The following is a 22,424-nucleotide window of genomic DNA, read 5'->3' as shown; positions in this document are numbered from 1 at the left end:
CAAAAGGAAAGAAAGGAAACCAAAGAAAAAAACAGTGCAAAAAGAATGGAAATCAGTGAAACTGAGAAAGAAACGAAGAAACCTGATGAAATCCAGAAGCGACAAAGAAACCCAAAGAAAAATGAAGAAAATAAGAAAGAAAATAAAAAAACCAGTGAAAACCAAGAAAGAAGCAAAAAAACAAAGAAACTTAAAGAAAAATGAAAGAAACGAAGGAAACCAGTGAACACTGATAAAGAAACAAAGAAAACCGGTAAAAAGGTAGGAAAATTAGATAAAACCAAAAGGCCGAGTATGGATCAAATAAAACTAAAGAAACAAAAGAATAAAGAAAAAGCATAAAACCGAAGCGAACAAAGCCAGCGAACAAACAATAGAAAATGGGTCGACTCATTAATGTAGCTTGCATGGAAAAGCTCATCATCTTGCTATAAGTGAGAAATAGCTCCCGCGGGCTTGTAGCTACAATGAGAGAAATAGGGAAATCATTTGTCTATTAAATTAACAGTATTGGGCCAATATGCAAGTCGCTGTGTTTCTGCAATTTACTTTGGCCCGAGGCAACAGTCCACTTCTACCTCTATGACCTTTTTGCTTGCGAGCAATTTATGTCAAATTTGATCGCTTCTCCCTCTTTATGGTTCATCTATAAGAAAAATATAATATTGATGGACTAGGTATAAAAATTTAAAACCCGAGTATGAACCAAATAAAACTGTAGAAACAAAAGAATAACGAAAAAGAAAAGAATACAAGCGAACAAAGCCAAAGAATGCGAGCGAGCAAGCAAGCAAGCAAACAAACGATAGAAAATGCGTCAACCCATTATTGTAGCGTGCATGGAAAAGCTCGTACATCTTGCTTTAATTGAGAAATAGCTCCCGTAGGCTAGTAGCTACAATGAGAGAAATAGGGAAATCATTTGTCTATTAAATGGACTGTATTGGGCCAATATGCAAGTCTTTGTGTTTCTGCAATTCATTGTGGCTCGGGCCAACAATCCACTTCTACCTCTATGACTTTTTTGCTTGCGAGCAATTGATGTCAAATTTGATCCCGTCTCCCTCTTTATGGTTCATCTATAAGAAAAAAAATATAATACTGATGGACTAGGTATAAAAAATAAAAATAGGAGATATATATTTTGTCAGCGCTCTTCATTGTTCGAGTTTGTCTCAAGCTTATTCGATCCAATGTATTTTAGTTAATATTCATTAAAAACATGTTTTCTGTTAAAAACAAGGAGTAAATGTCAACTGAAGCACAACAACTGTGGAGAAGGTTAAATCATAGGGCAGTCAAGCAAGGTCCATCCAGATTGACAATGGCCGAATCAATGAGCAAAGAAGAATAGAAAGGTGTGATCTACATACATGGATTTGTGTGGTTACACATCAGCGTCTAACAGGACAGCTCCAGATGAGTTCATTTGCCCCGCAGGTTACAAACACTATCGACAACTCTAATGTGTAATCTGAATGTGGATGGACTATGTTCGGTTGCCCAGAAGTTGTGGTCAAGTGAAAGAAATCTAAATAGTTGTGGTTTTTTTTTTTAATCTTCGTCCCAAATGTCAGAATGCCGGAGTTCTTTCTTTGCGACCTGGTGTGGTTTCTTGATATTTACTCAAAAATTAGAGTGTAGTTAATAAGAAAACAAAAGATAATCTCTACAAGAGCGAGAGATTTATACAATTGGAATATTGGGCTGGATTTGGAGATGTACCATGATTTTGAGGTTGTTAGTGATCATTTTGGACGCATGCATGCATGATTCTTGCTGGCTTGGAAGGCTGTCCCTTTGGGGTCTTTTTTATGCTGCTTAAATTAGATTTGGTAAATTTATTGCACATTTGGTATGATGTCTAGTTAGCAACGAGGAAGGGATGGCACACGCGACGCAACTACACAAAGCTAATGGTCAAAAATATTAGTATATAGTTTCCTTTCAACTTTTCTTAATTAATCTCAGGTTTTTGTTTGGCTTGGTTTCCTCTTCCTCGTCTGCGTCAAATCTCCAGGAGTAGTTTAGGCCACTACTTAAACATAACGCAGCTAGCGATGCATACATGATTGAAGTACCTACCAGAGTTGCAATTCTCTGCTCTTGTCACGCATTACCTTTTATATGTAGCTACTACTGTGAATGTATACACTATTTCAGTAAACTACAATCTTCTTTTTTGTACATATAATTTGGGGGCAGATCCATGATCTCATCAGAAAGGTACAGTGCAGCGGCCGGTTATGACAATGATAGTGCGTATGTCTGTAGCAGGAATGCATGACATGCACATTACACGGCTAAAGTACTCCATGTCCATGATAGACCGACCAATCATCATAAATGATTGTTTATTCATTTTGACGGATTTTGTTGCCATGGCCTTCAAGGCGTCTAGCTATTAGGCAGATTTCAGACTGGTCGACAAATCACAAACTAATTAATAATTGTGCAAGTTTGGCCCCACACAATATAGGGCTTCAAGCAAAAGCTATATAATATGGGACGTATATATGTATGCTTCAATAAGTTGGTATATATGCAGCTTGTCGATGACCCTTGCAACATGAAACCAAGAAAGCGATGGTTCACCAACCAAACAGGAACTAGAAGTCCAACGTGTGCATGCTGCAATGTACTGTACCACACTAGGATCGATCGAGCATTGCAAGGGATGCAAGCATGTGAGGAACACATGAAAAGCTGGCCTGACATGTCCACGCAAGAATCCAAACTATATAACCTACCACTTACGTCACTGAACATATATTATTATTGCCTTTAGGGTATTTTGTGACCTGTTCAGTTCAACTAAATAAACTAAATCTTCAGAAGTCACGTAACTTTTGGAAGTTTACTTCATTTGGTTGAACTAATAAGGGTGAGAGGGTACCTGAAGTGTCATGAATTTGCTGATTATTAAAGTGCTTCTCTTTTTTTGTCACGCATTTCCTTTAATCCTAGCTTTTTAGTTAAATCCGAGATAATGGTAAGCAGCTACTGTGTGAGAGGACTAACTAACTAACTAGAATCTGCTTTTTGTACATATTATATGGGAGTAGAGTCGATGATGGATCTCCATGGAAAGGTACCATGCAGCGGCCGGTTATGACAATGAGAGTACGTACGTAGCAAGATATATATTACTCCAAGAACCTAACCCGGTTATCATAAATGGTTCATCAATTAATTTGTTTTGATAGTTGTTGTTGCTTGCCATGGTCTCCACGACCTCTGCCTGGAACTTTGAGTACATTTCAGACAGATTGACTCAATAACAAGCGAATTGTATATCACGCAATACATAGCCGGGCCCATGCTAGCAACGACACATGTGCTCGATCTTTTTTTTATTGAGCATCAGTACAGACACAAGCGCTCATATACACGCGCATACACTCACCCCTATGAACGCACACACGCACACCCTACCCCTATGAGCACCTCCCACTGAAAGCACATCGCCGGAAATCCTGAAATACATCCAGGAATAATGCGAGCATCAGGATTTGAACCCTGATGGGTTGGGGATACCACTATCCACCTAACCAACTCAACCACAGGTTGATTCACCACATGCGCTCGATCTATATATACATTGATGAGCTGATGTGTGTGCAAATGAAATGATGTGGATCTGATCGATGGTGCAGCATGCAGGCTTGTGGATGACTTTTGCAGTATGAAACCAAGAAAGCGATGGTTCACCCAACAGCAAAGTTCAGCGTGAGCATGTGGCCAAGACTCGATCGATCGGTCTGCATGCATGTGCACATATGAACACATGAAAAGCTAAGCTGGCTAGCTAGCTAGAGCCCTGACATGTCCACACAAAAGTCCAGCACCTAACCCTTCGCCTCGTCCAACAATGAGCATGTATGCATGGAAAATCTTATAGCTTTTCTAGGACAAACAAAAGGAGGTATACCAAACGGATTTTGGTATCAATTAATGAGCAAAATACGCCGCAAGTCCTCAAACTATTTGAGGATTGTCAAGTTAGTCCTAATACTGTGAAAATGTGCACATTTGGGCCCTAAAATCTTGCTAAGGGTGTCACCCGCAGTCCTATTCATGCTACAACATTGACTTAATTAATCCTTTTGCTTTTATTTACTTCGCATGTTAGCTTTGTCTGAAGTCAAACTTTATATATTTGACCAAATTTAATTGAAAAAATATTAACATAAACAATACCAAATCAATACCATTGCATGTATCATTCAATATATTTTGGCATCATATAGATTTGTTATTGTGAATGTTCATATTATTTTCTATAAACTTGATCAAACTTTATAAAGTTTGACTTTAGTCAAAGCTAATACTCGGAATAAATAGAAAATGAAGGAGAGTATATGGTGACCATTATCTATGACTTTGCAAAATATGACATGTAAATTTTGGTAAAATAATACATTATGGTTTTTATTATTTATTATACCCTCAAAACTGGTTTGTATTGACCGTAATGTAACAGGCATTTAAATTTCTTCTCCTTCAAGGAAAGTAGTTGATGAACTATAGGTATGTGTCATTGATCCATCGGGCGTTTACCCATTGCAAAGTTTGATGGTTATCAAACCCAAATTATGTATTTTCATAATTTATATCTAATAAGAATGGAAACAACTGATGATAATTGAATATTGGCCAAAATGCTAAGAAATGGGGTTCTAGTTCAAGAAAATCTCAGGCAACCTAGAAACAAACAATCAAGTATTTTTTTATAATTCTACTTTGTTCAAAAAAGAGTTATATGTATAAGTACTTTAGCCTTATATGAATGTCTCAATACAAACAATAGTCACTCATTGGTTACCGCGGTTCGTACGCACAAGTCAGTGCAATGCAACTACAACCTACAAATGTCATTTTGTAGGTGTATAACATTAAATTTTCATTCAAGGAAAATAAAAAATATTCAAGAAGCAATAATGGAAAAGGCCCACTTTCGACTTTAGAGCAGAATATTAATATGTGTTATCCTTGCTTAATTATGTAGAGAAAATATTGCCACCACATATTTTGGTACCTCCAACTATTTTAGATGTATGATAATTCCACACAGAATGCATATCTAGCAGAGCAATCGAGCGGGTGACTCCGCTAGTTTATTTGTAACATAAAAGACCTTCTTACACCATTTATCGTAACTCACCGGCATTGCTGCAGTTTGATGTACAGTAACTTTAAAAATTTACTCATTGGGAAATCAATTAAAGTTTCTCAAGAGATTTCATATGTACATTTGTCCGCATATCTTTCTAGATGCAACATTTTTTTTCATAACATTTCACTGGCAAAAAAGGAAAGTTTTCATAAATTTTGTAAGGTTGTAGCCTTGTTACACTATCATGATCACTTGTAGAGTATCAGAAAATTCGGACAGGAAGCTAGCTAACTAGAGAGCTGCCAATAGGGTTTTTAATTGACCTGAGTTTGAGCTCGTGAGTCACAAGACGTTAACTTGTCATGCGGTTGCCTCACTGACACGGCCGAATTTAAGGGTACACGTGACAAGCTATACATCGCTAGCTGCCGCAGGAGTATATTATGGGTAGGACTTAACTGTTATGCGTATTAGGTTAGATCTATTTAATTATGATGTGGTAGCTCGCTAATCTTCTGTTCATACATTGATGATTCAATACACAAATAAAGTTACGTAAGTATATAAAACAAGATGCCAGTCAGGTAAATGTGAAGCTAGCTAGCATTTCATGCCAATTGCTAGCTCACTAGTTAGGTAAGCGGTCGAAAGAGAATGGAGGCGTGTACCTGACAAAGAGGTTCAATCGACTTTAACAGCAGCCGCTCCCTGTTCACGCGTCCACGCGCTTGTACACACGGTGCATGGCACCGTACAGTCTACAGCGCTTAATATGCTTAACTAATTATGTGATAGTAATGGTATACGTACTTACGTGGCCATGATGATCTGCTGCCTAACTAATCAGCCTAGCTAGCTAGCTGCTAATTATCTACAGGAAACAGATGTACAGCTACAAAAGTTTGATGCATGCATGACCTTGACACAAAAGAAATAAGAGATCGACAGTAATTAAGTAGTAGTGCTGCATATATTCTTTGATGTTCACCGCTCGCCTACTCAAAACTGCATTGTGTACGTTTTGTTTCTTGGACCTGAGATTGATTAGCACTACACAATGCCTTCGCAACATGGAGAGGGAGATTAGAGACCAAAGTTGGAGCAGACCGGACCCAAAGCTTATAAAGCTCAACGTTGAGGCATCGTTCTTTGTTGATGCCGGTGATGGTGCCACAGGGGCGGCTCTTAGGGACGACAAAGGGAATCTCCTGGCTCCAATGCAAATATATACCACATGCTGCCCATGTGGTTACCACGGAAGCAATGTCAACGCGTGATGGTTTGAACTTCGCAAATTTTCTGAGGTTTCATCAAGTTGAGGCGGAATCCGATTCTACCCATGTGATAGATTCTTGCACCGGTCAATCAAGATGGTGGAATACAACAGCCACTTTTTTTGGCTGAGTGTGTGATCGGAAAGGTCAACTTTAAGCATTGTTTTTATATTTCTAATCAAGCGGCACATGTGTTAGCTAGTTATAGTTATTATAATAAAGTTTCACTGAGTTGGACATATGAGCCTCTAGGTTTTCTGCTTTCTAGACTTATGGATGATGTAACAACTATTTTAGTTCAATAAAGCTAGCCATGATGGTCTTTCCTAAAAAAAGAGATGACTGTTGCACATGTGCCTTTTTTTATTCAAGTCAAATTGTTTGATTCAAACACGGCGACCAAGAGCCTTTCTTCCTCTTCCCACCCTCATGACCCCTCTCCCATGACGTCTGTCGAACGTCGACCCAATCATAAGCGGTGGCCCTACCACGCGCGCCTCGCCACCCTTCCCTCCCTCGACCTCCCCCACACTGCCAAGTTACCGCTGCCCAAGGTTCTAATTAGGAAATTATTGGCTTTGCATTTCCAGATTTTTTGCATGCCTGATTACTCTTTTTTTTCTGCAAAAAGATCAGATCTATTATAAAGATTCATCAAAAGTACAAAGCACCTCAAGCATAATAAAAATTACATCAAGGTCTATGAACCACCGAACGACCATTGTCGCTGCCAGAACGAGCCACTGACGGGCCGCTGTCGCCGCTCCCATACCGGAGCCGACCTAACCCTGTCGATGACAGCCGGGAAGTCTTCATGCGGCGAGAAACCCTAACCTCGCCGCCCCTAGGAGCTTGCAGAAATCTACACCGGAGATCCGTCTAATCCGTCCCAACAGACGAACTTAAGGAGGATCAGACTCTGGAAGATTGACTCGAAGAAAGAGTGTCGCCATTCGTCCAAACGCCACCCCTGCTAGTACTATCTACTAGCACAATAGAAGTATGCTTCGTTAGTACATTCCCCTAGGTTGGACATACGTTGTGACTAAGTACAAATTAGGATGCATAAATTTATCATAATAAAAGAAAAGGTCACTTCAAAATTTCGTTAATTATTTGTGTGTCATATGTATCTATTTTATTTTGAAGCACGTCAAATATTTTTTGCCTAGCTCCAAACTATCCTAAAATAACCTGGACAAGTAAAAAGAAATAACATGATCCGGTAGTTTCTTCCGTGTGTATGTACAATGTGAATAACCAATCTTTGCAGGGATGCACATTTTTATGCCAATTGGGAATGCATCCTATGTAGGGAAGTGTTACGCTGATCTTCGCTATACAACAAAAAGATAATAAATAAAATTAAAATTTCCTTCCTTTTAGTGTTTTACATACTTGGAATACTTATAATGCACCCCTGATCGATGGCACGTCGGCAGCTCGTCCTGGCAGTAATAATTGTGTAGTGGTCCAAGAATCTCAATGTAATTTGTAGGACCTATCTAAGGCACATCTAAATATGCTTTAGTTATTGCACATCTACATAACTCAACCAAACAAGAAAGAAAAAGAAAGCAGTTTTGCTAAAGCACAAAGTGCTATATCATTGATTTTACGTTAAGGTTCGTGAAAACATTTTCTTTTGTCTTTTTCCTTTTTCTTTCTAGTTTGATTGAGTCACTTAGATGTGCAATAACTAAGCACATCTCGGTGTGCCCTAAACAAACCTAAAAGAAAAAAAAGACTAATAAAAATGATTGCACGAACCTTCACGTGAAATCAATGACACAGGACTTAGATGTGCAACACTCAGGGCACATTTCAGATGTGCCTTAACAAAACTGTAATTTTTTATTACACCGTTGGATGTGAGCTTTCTGAAAGAGCACCCATTTACAACTTGTTTACTTTACCTGGACCGTAAAACTGATCTGATCGACCGGTATACGTAGCTATGCTCAACTCATCTGCAAACCGATCTAAATTAAGTTAAGCACCGGATCGATCCAGCAAGCAAATACTATTCCGCCGTCCACGCGCAGGGCGAACATTAAATGGGGAGGCACTGTTCGACCTTGGCGAACCGGGCCTGACTGCACTTTGAGGGAATCCTTCCGTTCAAAATCAAATCATTACCCCCTTCAAAAAAAAAATCAAATCATTACCAGTACTAGTACATGTATATTTCTTGGGAGAAGCTTCGCTCCGATCCTTCCAGCTGGTAGAACCACACTGCCACCGAGTCGCCGTGCACGTGTACGCTCGAACTTCAACATATCGGTTCGCACCGTGTACGTGTCGACGCATGCATCGATGCTGCCGATAACTTAAATACGATCCGGCCGTACGTACGTGCGTGCCTAACCTTGGGACGACGGGTACGATTATTAGGTGTCCGTTTTTCTTTTGAGTTGGATTGGAGTACTTGTTCAAATTTTGAACAAGCGACGTGAATTTGAACCTCGCGCTATTCAGCATAAAAAGAAAATCGCTCGGCATTTATCGAAACTCAGTGAGATTTTCTCTACAGAGATTAGCAATATGAAAATGTAATCGAAGGAGATTATAAATGTGGTGGTGATGAATGGAAAGGCTAAAACTTTTGCTCTCTTTTCTTTTTATGTATACCTCTTTTTTTGGCGAAAATGGTCCGATCTATTATAAAAGTTCACCGAAAGTACAAAGCATCTCAAGCATACTAAAATTACACTGAAGTTTCAAGACCATCAAACGACCACTACTGCCCGTCAGAACGAGCCATTGACGTGTCGCTGTCGCCGCTCCCCTACCGGAGCCGGCTTGACCTTGTCGACGAGAGTAAGTAAGTCTTCACATGTGTCCCTCTTATTATTTAGAAAGAGTTACCTCCATGTTTGGTTGTATTTTGCCTCTTAATTTACGAAGATTCAAGGAGTGTTTGGACGAGGATGATTGTTATCTTAGGAAAAATAAACATCTCTAACTCTTTCCTTTTCTTTTCCTCGTATGTTGCGGCTAATGCAAACTCTTCCTCTCTAAGCTTTGCCGGCGAGCTTGTGGATTTGTCACCATTCCGCGTGTTTCTCCAGTGGCCGGGAGGGAAATTCGTGTGCCTTGGCTCCAACCAAGAGTTTTTTAGTCCCCGCAAGAGCGGTGCTTGAGTGGCCTGTGGCGCTTCTTTTTCAAGCTTAGTCTTTCAAGACCCGATTGTGATGAGTTTGTCCGTCTGGACAAAGTCAGGGGAGCTCTGACTTCAATTTCTGTTAGGGATCTTGTTGCGCGGTGCTTTCAAATCGATTCAAGAGTTCAACGACGACGACTGTGGCTCAAGATGTTGGCCCTTAGGGGCACATGCACAAAGACTTGCCAACTATTATCAACATCAGATCATTCTGGCAGGAGTAATGACTGTTTGGTGGTTCAGGGACCTCGATGTAATTTTCATTATGTTTAAGATGTTTCGTACTTCTGACGAACTTTTATAGTAGATCTGGATCTTTTTTGAAAAAGAAAATCTTTGAAAGAAAAACGTTTGATACCTAGTTTGAATTTGAACCAACTGATTAGCATCGAAGCCTCCAAAAACAATCGCATGCCCCATTAAAAAACACTCCATCTAAAGTGTAGTATTCCATTAAACTCCTGCTGGACAATACATTCCTGCATGCTTTTCACTTTTGAAAAATGATACGAGTAGCACGTTCCTCCTAAATGTATTTGGTATACTACCAGCACATAATCAAATCTTGTTTAATATCCACCACACTACTACTGACTAAAGCTCACATTTTTGTCCTCCTCCGGTTCTCTCCCATGCATATACATCGTACCCTTCCCTTCCCCTTCCCTCGCATCTCCCCCACACTCCAAGAAAGCAAGCAGGCCGAGCTCAGCGCCCGCGGGAGACACGCGCGGCGGCGGCATGGACGCGGCCATGGCGCTGGCCACGGTCTTCTTCTGCCTCCTGCTGCTCGCCTCAGCCGCCATCTCGCTCCTCCTCCTCCGCCTCTGCGTGGCCGCGCTCCGCCGCGCCCCCGCGCGCGCCCCCTACGCCGCCGTCGACCCGGAGGCGGCCGCGCGGGCGGCGCCACCGCCGGTGCCGCAGCAGGAGCTGCCCCTTCCGGTTCCGGCGGCGTGGGCGAGGCCCAAGGCGCCGGAGCCCCGGCGGCTGGCGTGGCGGGAGGTGGAGGCGCTGACGGGCGGGTTCGACGAGGCGGCCGTGGTGGGCCGCGGCGGCTCGGGCGGCGCCGTGTACCTGTCGAGGATCCCCGTCGCGGCCGGCGGGCCGCCGGCCGCCGTGAAGGTGCACCGCTGGTGCGGCGGCGGCGAGCGCCGGCTCGGCGCGTTCCGGCGCGAGCTCGACCTGCTCCGCCGCGTCGGCCGCCACCCGCGCCTCGTCGCCCTCCTCGCCTACTCCGACGACCACGGTAAATACTCCCTCCTCCGACGATCCTGCACTGCACCGACGAAAAATGAAAATGAAATCAAATGCCCATCACTGCTCCTGCTGCCGCTGTAGCTTTGACTCCACGCTCCCGCCTCCATGTGGCCGAGGAAACAACACAGGGAACTTCCTCCTCCTTCAAATGAATATTTTTTTACCTTCTTACACTGCCGGTAGAAAGTGCTCCTACTTTATTATATAAGTAACTCAAATTCCTCTTCCTGTAAAGAACTCAAATTTCTCTACCTTTTATATATACTTAAACACAGTAATGGTATATTTTATCATTGTCAGGTGTGTAGAAAATACGTAGGCTGGATTGAAAATGTGGAGTAAATTGACTTGTGTTCACGAGTGATGTACCACTGCCTACCTAATGAGAAAAACAGCGCCACCTCTCACTGAAATTTTCTATCCTGCTGCTTTTTGAGCGTGATAGGTTAACGACAATGTTAGTTTTCGTCAGTCCTAAACAACATCTGCGCGCGCTTGCTTAATCACCACGCCCCTCTCTGTTCTCCTCTTTTCACCGCAACAAATTATGTAAATATGGTAAATAGTAATATTATTCACTGGTTAAATGGCTGAATTTGTTGTCGTTCTCGCAGAGGAGGGAGGCGCGCTGGTGCTGGAGTACATGCAGGGCGGCACGCTGGCGGACCGTCTCCACCACGCCGCCACGCCGCCGCTCACCTGGCGCCACCGCATGCGCGTGCTCCACGACGTGGCCGCCGCGCTGGAGCACCTCCACGACGCCATCTCCGTCGTGCACGGCGACGTGTCGGCCTCCAACGTGCTCCTCGACGGCGGCGGCCGCGCGCGGCTCTGCGACCTGGGGTCGGCCTGCGAGGGCACCTTCTCGGCGGCCGTGGCGCCGGCCCGGGGCGCGGCGGCCGTCGGCTCGCCGGGCTACGCCGACCCCTTCTTCCTCCGCACCGGCATCGTGTCCAAGAAGTCCGACGTGTACGGCTTCGGCGTGCTGCTCCTCGAGGCCCTCACCGGCTCGCCGGCCGCCGGCACGCCGGGCCCGGACGGCAGCAGCCAGTACCTCGCGGCGAGGGTGATGCCGCGCTTGAGGGCAGCCGGGGCGGCGGGGCTCGTGGACGGCAGGCTGGGCGGCGACTATGATGCTGTGGAGGCCGGCGACGTCGCGCGGGTCGCCGTGGAGTGCGTGGCGCCGCAGCCGGGGCTCCGGCCGACCATGGCGCAGGTGCGGGCCGCCGTCGCGGAGAAGGCGGCGAGGTCCCTCGCGGCGACGGACGGCGGCGAGAGCGACCTCAAGTTGCTCGACTTGTTCCGCATGGCCAGCTAGCTGACTGGAGCGCTGGACCCCATTTTTCAGAAGCTCCATTAGCTTCATCATCTTCTTCTCCTCCTTCTCCTTCTTGTGTGTGTGTGTTTTAGACATTTAGTGGTAGAAGATGGATTGGTTTAGTGTCTAGTGCTAGAACTGAGTGGGATGTAAATATGATTCGACTTCACTTACTTCCATAAACGGGTGCAATAAAAATTCTGTCCATGCAACAATGCATAGTTTAAACTTTTACCCAACATGGTACTACTATTATCAAGATGTCAGCTAATGAGAAATTCTTGTTCCAAAAATGATAGGTGCTCAATGATCATCCAATCATGGCTGCAAAGGTGAGACCAGGTCTCACGGTTAGCAGGTGAGACCCGTCCTGATGGATGACACGTGGCATTCACAGATCACAAATCATCTAATCTCTCCCCCCCTTGATTTTAAGTAGGGGATGGGGGATGCTTTGAGATTTGTGAATGCCACGTGTCATCCATCAGGATGGGTCTCGCGTGAGATCTGGTCTCATAGAATTCTTTTCCGTATTGGACGGCATAGATATATCATGGGATTCCATAAAAGGAATTGGATATATATAATCGTTGAAGGATCTGAAGAATGGACCAAGATCCCCAATGCATAAAAGTTGCAATCAAGATGTAGGCTAATGAGAAATTTTGGTTCCAAAAAAGACCAGTGCTCAATGATCATGCAATCATGGCTGCAGGAGCAGGTATTGGACGACATAGATATATCATGGGATTCTATAGAAGGAATTGGGTATATAATTGTTGAAGGATCTGAAGAATGGACAAAGATACCCAATGTATAAAAATTGCAATCATGGCGATAGAAGGGATTTCTATGGTTTTCGCCGAGTCCCAAGTGGTGTCCTCATGATTGGCAGGTTGCAAAATGTTTCTGGCTTCTAGACTACCACTAGCAGCAGAATTTGCTGGACCACAAGATGGAAACACAGGGCCAGAATGGAAGGTCAAGATGTTAACAAGAGAGCAAATAGCTTCACATGTACTGAATAATTAGTCCCTGGGTTAGGCCAGGTACTGCACCACTACTTGATGCCAGTTAGAAAGAGCATCAAGTGCTGGAGCTTCTGAGACACTTGGTTCAAGCATGCCTAGTGTCAAAAAGTGCTGGACAAGCAACAGTCAATAATACACAATGATTACACCAACTTGAAAGTGTGATTATTGTCCGTCGAGTTGCCGTATCGTGCATGGAACAGCGTATGGGACCATATTGCTACGGGGCCGAAATTGCTGATATAGGAGAAAAGGAAAAACCACGAGCACACACGGAACAAAAAATGGTGTACCGATTTAAGGATTTACAGAAGAGATGGTTTTGTCAGCATTGTTGCTTCCAGGCATGGAGTGACACCATACTGGATTACTATCAATTATGATGCAGGCGATTCGCACCGCCCTGGCCCGGGTCCTGCCTGGGCCTCGTCCTCTTCATCTTTGCTTTGAACCTCAGTTTCAGGGCCAGAGTCTCCACCGTGTTGACGAAGTTACCAACCGCCATCACCACCAGCAAGATCCCACACACTATGACCTGGAAAGGTGGGCGACGACAAGATCACAAGAGTCACTTCAGGGGGACCGAATAATAGGCCAGACAACAACACATTTGGCAGATAACTAGTGCGTAGCCTAATCCTCATGGTCATGGAAACTCCGTATTGCAACTGTGAATACCACTGACTTAATACTTGCCTGCCATTCAGAGGTGAGCCCGTGCCACGCGGTCTGAAGAAGCAACACTCCAACATATGCTTCAAACCCCTGTAAACATGAGTGACCAAGATGAGATCCAATGGTGCAGACCTAGAAAGAATATAATGGCCTACTAGCCATCTTGTTGCTTCTATTCTCACTTCGACTGAACAGTAAGGTGAAGACACACGTAACTGAAGTATCAAGAACCAAACAACATGACCACCAAGAATTGGTCATCTACCGACCACTAATTAGTTTCCCCAAGGCCCTGCTTAGTTGCCATAGTATGGGAAAACTAAGAGCTAACATGTTTTATGGGCTCGCCTGACACCTACCTGTAATACAAAGAGAACAGGATATAGTAGCAATAGCTGCCCTTCCACACCAGCTGTTTCTCCAGCGACGACATCCATTCTTTTAGCCTGCAAGTAGTCAATGACAACAGAGTAAATCAAAATGAGACAAAGAAAATACTACTCTTACTGGTACGAAAAAGTCACAGTGGGTAACGTATAATTATGAGAACATCTATTTAACAGTCCATCAAGTTTACAAAAAAGTGTTTGCACATAAGATTTATTTTAGGGAAGATCACAACTCTTATATTTATTTATTTGTGCAAATGCTGTCTCCAACTCCTAGCTAAACAACAAGCGATCTGAATTGCTTTTCACAAGCACCAACTATAGATCTCCATGAATATACTTTGATTATATGCAGGATCATCTACAGTTGATACTGATCAGAATCTTATTTAATAATATATTAGTTACTTTTTTAATACTCAAGTTGCAAAGTTCTAATATTAAATGAGCAAAGGGCACATATCGATCTATTTGTTAAATCAAAGAAAGGCCTCACCTTTCCCAGAGCAATTCGGGTGCGTAATCTTTGACGCTGGTACCTATTCTGGAGATGCATTGCAATTCCTTGCATGATTGCCCAACGCAAGAAAAGCTGTACCCCTCTCTGCAAAAGGCCAGATTATGAGTTTATAGTCTTTAAAACTTGGGACTAATGACAAAGCAACACACCCACTTCTACAAAAAGATCAAATACCTGCTTACTCGAGCAATCAGGCTGTCCCTTTATCTCCCATGTAAGGCTAACAAGAGCCATTAGCATTGCTAAATAGTGGTGGTATATCCACCTGAAAATATAGTAGCGCATTATGATTAGATGGTCCTAATTTGGAGAAGAAATTGATTTTGCAAGATTTAGAGAACAAACTAAGCATGGCCTTGCTGCAACAAAACAAACAGATGTGTCGATGCCAGATTTGAGTGCCCAATAAAGACATTTAGTAAAAAAATGAGCACACGTGACTGGACAAGTTCCAAATTTTACTCAAGCAACACATTCTCCAGCAAAGAAATTTTGGTCCTTACCAAGGACGGATATCACTTCCATTTACAAGCAACACATTCTCCCTCAAAGCAAAACTTGTGTAGAGGAATAATAACCAAGCCTGCAAATAATGTTTTGATCAATTATGTCAGATAATGAAGTTATGAGAAGAGGAAATATAGTCAGGGTATGTGAAAGTACTCAACAAATACCTGGTACACCTGAACTGCCAATGCTGGAAGGCACCCATCCCACACCCACCATCTCAGTAAGAGGAGAGTGGATGGAAACAACAGGAACATATAGGCAGCCCTATCCTGCCAATAGAAAAGGTTAAACCATCTAGATCGTCAGGCATGGTTTAAAATTTTTGGAAGATAAAAAATGTTAGCAAGCTTACAATATTTCACTAACAAAATACAATTTGAACTGAACATAGATAGTAAACTTACAGAACCTTGAAACATAATTACCAGCATACAGTACAACATTATGTTTGTCTGTATTGACTAAGCCAACTTTATCAAATGCAAAACAGGCAGGAGATTTTCAATTTGCATGACTGTGAGCTTGAACATACAGACGTATAATCTTGATAGTTCAAATTTAGCTTACATACTTGTCAGCGGTGTCAGGAGAACAGTGACATAGGCCATATCGTTTCTATAAATGCCTAACATAAGCCAAAATTTATGCAGCACAAATAGGAACAACCATTAGAAGTTTATGTTTCGCCATGAAAATCATTAAAAGTTCAGAATGCATTACTAGAGGTCGTGAAGAATATAAACAGATAAATTTAATTTATTCACTTCATGATGCCATACCAGAAAAAGTACGCACACAATATCGAAAGGAAAAACATCTGAAGATTATTACCCTATAATTGTTGTACTCGTCCTTCACTTTGAGCTTTTCCTCCTTCCTTGCCACCCGCACATTCACAGGGCCAACAAACTTCTTGAGGAACTTTCCTAAAGGTCCAGACATAGTGGGCTTCAACCACAACTCATAAAGAAACAACTAAATTTCAGCCCAGACAAAATGGGGGTCGGGGAGGAAACAAATTGCAACTGACCGTTTCCCTTGCTTGGGAGAAACGCAGCCACGTCGCCGTCTAAGATTGCTGCCCTGGCACGCTCCAGTTCCTCCTCGACCTGCACATATGGCAACAGAATACAAACAAGAACATGAGACAAAAAGTATATATACTACTAAGATAAGCAGTAGTAACATAACGAGAACTGGAGATGGTGATTCTTATTTAAGCAACTGAAACAATACAAATGACAACATAAAAAAATGGTATATATACAATCATTTTGTACATGCCGAAACAATACATGGAAGTACTCGCAAAACAATAAGCACATGGGAGCACTTTGGAAGATGCGTGTGGCTAGCCATAATGAGTAATAATCTCTATCTTCAGATGAACAATTCTGGGCTTAACAATCTTGGCTTCAGATGAGTAATCTCTAGCATATGGAGTAATAATCTCTAGCTTCGTGCTGCAAGGTTGGTGTTAGCCCAACTATATAATACACTGTGTCAGCTCGACAACTGGTGAAGAGGAAATCCTAGTGCTCAGGCGAGATGAAGCAGCGATTGAATCGGCAAACACACCGGGTCGAGACAAAAATCATTGGCCAGCATCCAGCAATTCGATGCGCGCGCCACAAATCCGTGCGCTCCTGGGCCAATAAGAGGCGCCACACCTTCGTACAGCAACGAATTCGGCCGGGATCACGGAGCAGATTCCGATGCAGCACACGCGGAGCCCGCATCTCTAGGCACGCGCGCGGGCGCGAGGCAGCAGCAACGCGGAGAAGGGACGCCCTGAGGACGCACGGCGCTGCCTCGAGAGCTGGCCGGAGCGAGGGCCGCGGCGCGAGGGCGGCGACGGGGATCGAATTTCGAATCAGGCAGAGAGAGGGAGAGAGACAGAGGAGGGGGGCGGGCGAAGGGGGGGACGCGGACCTTGTCGAGCGTGGCGGGGTCGAGGGGGGCGAGGGAGCCCTGGAGGCGTCGGACGTCGGCGTCCAGCGCGACGGCGCGGCGGCGCAGCGCGTCCTCGTCGGCGGCGCGGCGCACGGCGAGGGCCGCCGCCGCGTCCCGCAGCTCCCGCGCCGCCTCGGCCGCCGCCGCCGCCTGCTCCTCCAGGCCCTGGGCCCCGTCGCCCCCGCCGTCCATTGCCGCCGACGAGGAGCAGGAGAGATGGGCGGTGGCGGTGCGGAGGAGGTTGGAGAGAGAGAGAAGCTTCCCCTTTCGCGTGGGTGACCGTGCCCGCGTGACGTGTCCGCCTCCTCCTATCTGGTCGCGCGGGGCCCACCTGGAAGGCGACAGCTGTCGGGGTCGGCGTACGTACGGGTAACCATCGTGTTTTTTTGAAGGGAGTAACCATCGTTTTTGGGTTGGCATTATCTGGCGAGCGAACGTTCGCCACAAGAGATGGCATTTGTGAACGTTCGTGTGGCAGTTTCTGCGTATTTGAGAAAACTTGGTGGCCTTTTTGCAAAACTGTCATGGCATTTCTTTAGTTTTGAGTGTGGAAAAGTCAACCAATCCGCAGCGTAGGATCAAGATCGTGGGGCGGTCTAGGAGTTTGCTAGTAGTTTCTGCCAGACGAACGTTCGCCAGTTACTATTTTCCGTCATTTTTGGCTGATAAAATAAGCTTAAAGTTGGCACGATTAGCCGAAAAGTATTGCGCTTTATACCGGACGCCCTCTCCATCCCATTACGTCACAGTCCAGACACCATCTGACAAAATGTCGCCATCCAATCAAACCTTCAGACCCGACCCATATGTGGAGCGAATTTAGGGCGGCTGACCCATATGTGGAGCGAACTTGGGGTAGCTTGGGCGCGGCTGGACGTGTTCAACACGTCAAATCCGGCAGGTCGGACCCACCCCAAATCCCTTCAAATGTGACCAACCCTCTCTCAATCTGCCCTCTTCCTCTCACTTCTATCCTTGTTTAACCATCCTTTGCCTAGCTTTGCCGCCATCCCCACCCTAGCTTCGCCACCGTCCCCAACCCACAACTCCACCACCGCCCCTTGTCCCTCCTGGGCTTCATTGCTTCTCGGACACATTCGCCGCCCCCCTCGCCCCTGTACGTCCTACTCCGTCGGGTATACATCTCACCCGCCATGTGTTTAATAAAACTTCGGAGCTGTTTTTTAGGTTCTTTTTCTCATTTGTAGGAAAAGGATGGACTCATTGGATGATGAGTTTCCTTACGAGGAGCTTGATAAATTCATTTTCAAAGAGTTCATCAATTCGTTGGATTCAGACATGATGACAAAAAAGATGCTGATTTAGTGTTGCTGATGATCATCCTTGGAGAAGTAGAGAAGAAAGAGGAGCATGTTCCCAAATTCAAGGGTTTGATGCCGGGGCAATATAACGTCGTAGGATAAAGAGACAACGAGATCACTACGACAACTACTTCAAACCCGGGCGACTATTCCATGAGTTTTTTGGGGAATCCTTTCGGATAAGGAGTCATGTGATCTTGTGCATAATGTATGTGTGAACGCATATGATACTTGCTTCACGCTGAGAAAGTATTGTTGTGGAAAATTGTTGTTCTCTTCTATGTAGAAATGCACGCTTGCTCTAATGATGCTTGCATATGGTACATCTAGAGATGTCGTTGACGGGGTCGTTTGGACGGGGAGAGCACATGCATTGAGGGAATGGAAAAAATTTCCTACACCATGGTGAAGGTGCTTTGACTTGAGTACTTGAGAGAACTAACTACGGAGGACATAGAAAGTTATTGGCAATTGCAGCAGCAGGAGGTTTCCCAGGTATGCTCAATTCAGCCGATTGCATGCTTTGGCAATGGAAGAACCACCCATCAGATTTGTGCGGGCAGTTCCAAGGTCACACTAAAGAGGCAGCCATCATACTTAAAGCAGTAGCATCAAAGGACTTGTGGATTTTACATGCTTTTTTTGGCATGCCCGATTCTCACAATGACATTAATGTGCTTCAATGATCTTTATTATCCAAGAGCCTTTGTGCTGGGGCTCCAGCGTGCAACTACACCATCAAGTGTCAACAGACACAACTACACCATGGGGTATGATCTGTCTAATGGCATCTATCGGTGGGAGGTGTTTGTGAAGACTATACCTGATCCTAAGGTAGCAAACAACGTCTCTTTGCAACAATGCAAGAATATGTTAGGAACGATGTTTGAGAGGGCATTTGGAATGCTCCTAGCTCGTTGGTTATCGTTCGTGGAGCTACAAATATGTGTTATCAAAAGACATTTGTGGCAAATCATAACTTGTTGTGTAATCTTAATTACACAACATGATTGTGGCAGATGTGGGTGAAGGAGCAGTCCGCACACATGATTTTGAGAAGACCGGAGTACATGTCCGCCTCACGAAACAAGATGCAACACATGTTGTGAACTTCCTAGAGATACATCGACAACTTTGAGATACCCAGACGCATATGCAACTACTCAGTGATCTCGTGGAGCATATGTGGATCCATACTGGAAACAATGTTTTAAATAGCTGGCTATTGCCAAATAGCGGCGGACCTCAAAATCAGCTATAGCGGAGCTATAGCGGGCTATAGCAGGCTATAGCGGGCTATTTGTACATAGAATCATTTAGCGGCACCCTGATGAAAAGACTATATAGCGGGCTATAGCGAAGCTATACCCGGCTATTTAAAAGATTGACTAGAAATCATTGAATTTACAGTTTGAACTATGCACTCTGAATAAATTTTATGTTTTAACTATACATTATTCCAATCTAAACTATTTTTGTGTGTGTGTGTGTGTGTGTTTATATCAATTGTTCCACATAAGTTTCCAGAAAGTTTCCGACAAATCATTTTGTTAGACTATTCACAATAGTGTCTCAATGAGGGCAAGTAATTTGGAAATAGATTTATACTAGAAGTGAAAGCGCGCTTTGCTGCGCCGCGTTGAATTTCAGCAACCAATTGAGTGGAGTACACAACCGTCAGGGAATTCGGAAATTTTGGACACTGTAGTATATGTGAACTCTATGAAAAGGGTGCAACTAAATTTCAGATCTGGTCTTTATTTAAAAGAAAAATACTTAAAAACCATCCATCCAGTTGTAACACTTGGCATTACAGCGATTTTCACAGTAAGCTATTACATGCATGTGTCCAATCACCGGAGATTCCATTTGCAGTAAAATTTCGATTATGCGGAACACAAAAGGACCTGATCCTATGGATTTCATTGATATTCACTGTGATTGGCCCTAAAACACAATGAGGAGCAGCAGGCGGATTCGAAGGCTTCAGTTGAGCGAGCAACAAGTTGTCCACCATGAGTGCATTAAAGCAGTATAATTATGTACACACAAACATTGGCAAGAAATGTTCCTGGAAGTATTAGCATTGGGGCATTAGCATAAGAGATAACCGAGTGAACAATTGTGTGTGTTTTGATATGTGAACATTTATTCATTTCCATATGCGTAAAATAAGGTATAAGACATAAAAAAACATCTGACTGAGAGCTCACATTTGTTACCATGGCTTGGAGGCATTTCAGAAGAAGTTCGATCTTTTATCAGTTAACCCAACTAATAACTATGCAAAATAGCTTCAGATTGTCACAAAAGAACATGAGTTCAGCATTTTCAGAGAAGTTACAACGATCATAGAGTTCCAAGTTCAAGGATAGCATGGATTCTTCTATGAATTTGCAATATAGTTGCAACAAAATTCTGATCGATTGATTAAATATTTTTCCTTTTCCCAATCAGTCTGATGATTCACATAGGTTGTGCAACACTTGCGAAAATATATAATAAATACTTTGAGCAAATATTATAATTAGTTTTGTAACCTAATATTACATGCTTCTGTATATTATTTCAAAAACTAACTGCACAAAAGAGAGAAGTAAATAGCATTCTAAAAATCCACACACACAACTAACTAAATGCTATAAGAAGCACACACATATTGACATTGTCAAGTGAATTAAGTAATACAAGACTAAAATGCGGAATTACTGCAATTTCTAATTCTCCATGGGATAAACAGATCTTTAGTAACAAAATACAAAGCTCAACGGGTCTTGCTACTACTACGGGTAAGGATTCAATTACGCACTGCGATCAGAAACTTTGTATTTATGCTCACGTAGTGAAACCTGGTTTCCATTGTCAGTTATCCCAGAATAACCAACATAAAAGAAGAGAGAATTCCTTATTTGATCCTTTCTTAAAATTTACTTTCCTATTTAGCCCAAAATAAAAAAGTTCCTTGTTTGACTCCTAAAGTTAATTTTGTTCCTTATTTGACATTTCGTCCATTTTAGACACTAAAGGGTTTAAGTGTGAAGTGAAAAGATCATTTCGCCCCTAGTCCATTGTGTAACTATCCTAAATGTAGTAAAAAGAGCAATCAGTTCACCCATATTTTAGGGATGTTTAATGGATGCTGCGCATATATGTGTATGCTCTAATATTTTGTTCATTAGGTAAGTCTTTGCGTGTAAAAGCATACAAAATATCCGTTGAACTTTTACTAGCATATATATCAGTACAATATTTTTTTATGAGTAAGTACAGTACCATATACACTCGCAGAAAAGTACAGTGCCATATACAATATTTTGGTTAGTCTCGCCGGCCGATTAGCCCACGGCGCTGAGGCGGCCTCGGCCTTGGGCGTCTACGCACATGGCGCCATGATGTGCGGGTTGAAGAGCTCCGGCGGGGAGCGTGGCGGCGCGTATGCGTGCGTCTCCTACGAGCCTGGCGGTCTGCGTGCGTGTCTTCCCTCACGGTTGCACGGGACATGATGCTTTATCGATCGCTGATAGCTAACGTACGTGGACCTTGGCTTGTTGAGTCACCGTTGGGTGCAAATACGGAGTATACATGAGTGCATGCATGCAGGCCAATTACAAACTTGGCTAGTTTTGCATGCATGTATTTATGTCTTTTGGCAATTATTTCTCTTAGATCAAAGTGTAAAACTTTGATCTTTTTACAGCACTCTATTCTATACGATGAACTCTACAAATAAAGACCAATATTGAATATATTCTCTCACTCATAAATTTTCTAGCAACACATGGGACCTGCACGTCATACAGTAGTACTTTGATAGATCAAAGTTATATTTTCTCACATATATACACTCGTATTTATTTGTTTGCCGGTCCACCACGGCTTACATAAATAATTGGGTT

The 22,424-nt window shown here is 43.4% G+C and overlaps 2 protein-coding genes across 2 annotated transcripts; one reads left to right on the top strand and one right to left on the bottom strand.

The window, feature by feature from the left end:
* Positions 1-10,195: 10,195 nt before the first annotated feature.
* Positions 10,196-12,343, top strand: LOC125516727 (salt tolerance receptor-like cytoplasmic kinase 1). Its single transcript, XM_048682059.2, has 2 exons — positions 10,196-10,799; positions 11,425-12,343. Exons 1-2 carry the CDS (start codon positions 10,295-10,297, stop codon positions 12,126-12,128), a joined length of 1,209 nt encoding a protein of 402 aa, XP_048538016.2. The 5' UTR covers positions 10,196-10,294; the 3' UTR covers positions 12,129-12,343.
* Positions 12,344-13,258: 915 nt separating this feature from the next.
* Positions 13,259-17,497, bottom strand: LOC125514275 (uncharacterized). The gene is made up of 10 exons (XM_048679585.2): positions 17,186-17,497; positions 16,284-16,362; positions 16,085-16,179; positions 15,418-15,522; positions 15,247-15,326; positions 14,918-15,008; positions 14,720-14,827; positions 14,194-14,280; positions 13,856-13,924; positions 13,259-13,694 (listed from the first exon to the last, which is right to left on the bottom strand). The coding sequence occupies exons 1-10, from the start codon at positions 17,396-17,398 to the stop codon at positions 13,533-13,535; spliced, it is 1,089 nt and encodes a 362-aa protein (XP_048535542.2). The 5' UTR covers positions 17,399-17,497; the 3' UTR covers positions 13,259-13,532.
* Between the last annotated feature and the right edge of the window lie 4,927 nt (positions 17,498-22,424).

Source organism: Triticum urartu, chromosome 6A (assembly GCF_056163025.1).
Source record: "Triticum urartu cultivar PI428250 chromosome 6A, HENAU_Tu73, whole genome shotgun sequence".
Lineage (NCBI taxonomy): Eukaryota > Viridiplantae > Streptophyta > Magnoliopsida > Poales > Poaceae > Triticum > Triticum urartu.
This window is presented reverse-complemented; position numbering and strand designations above follow the sequence as displayed.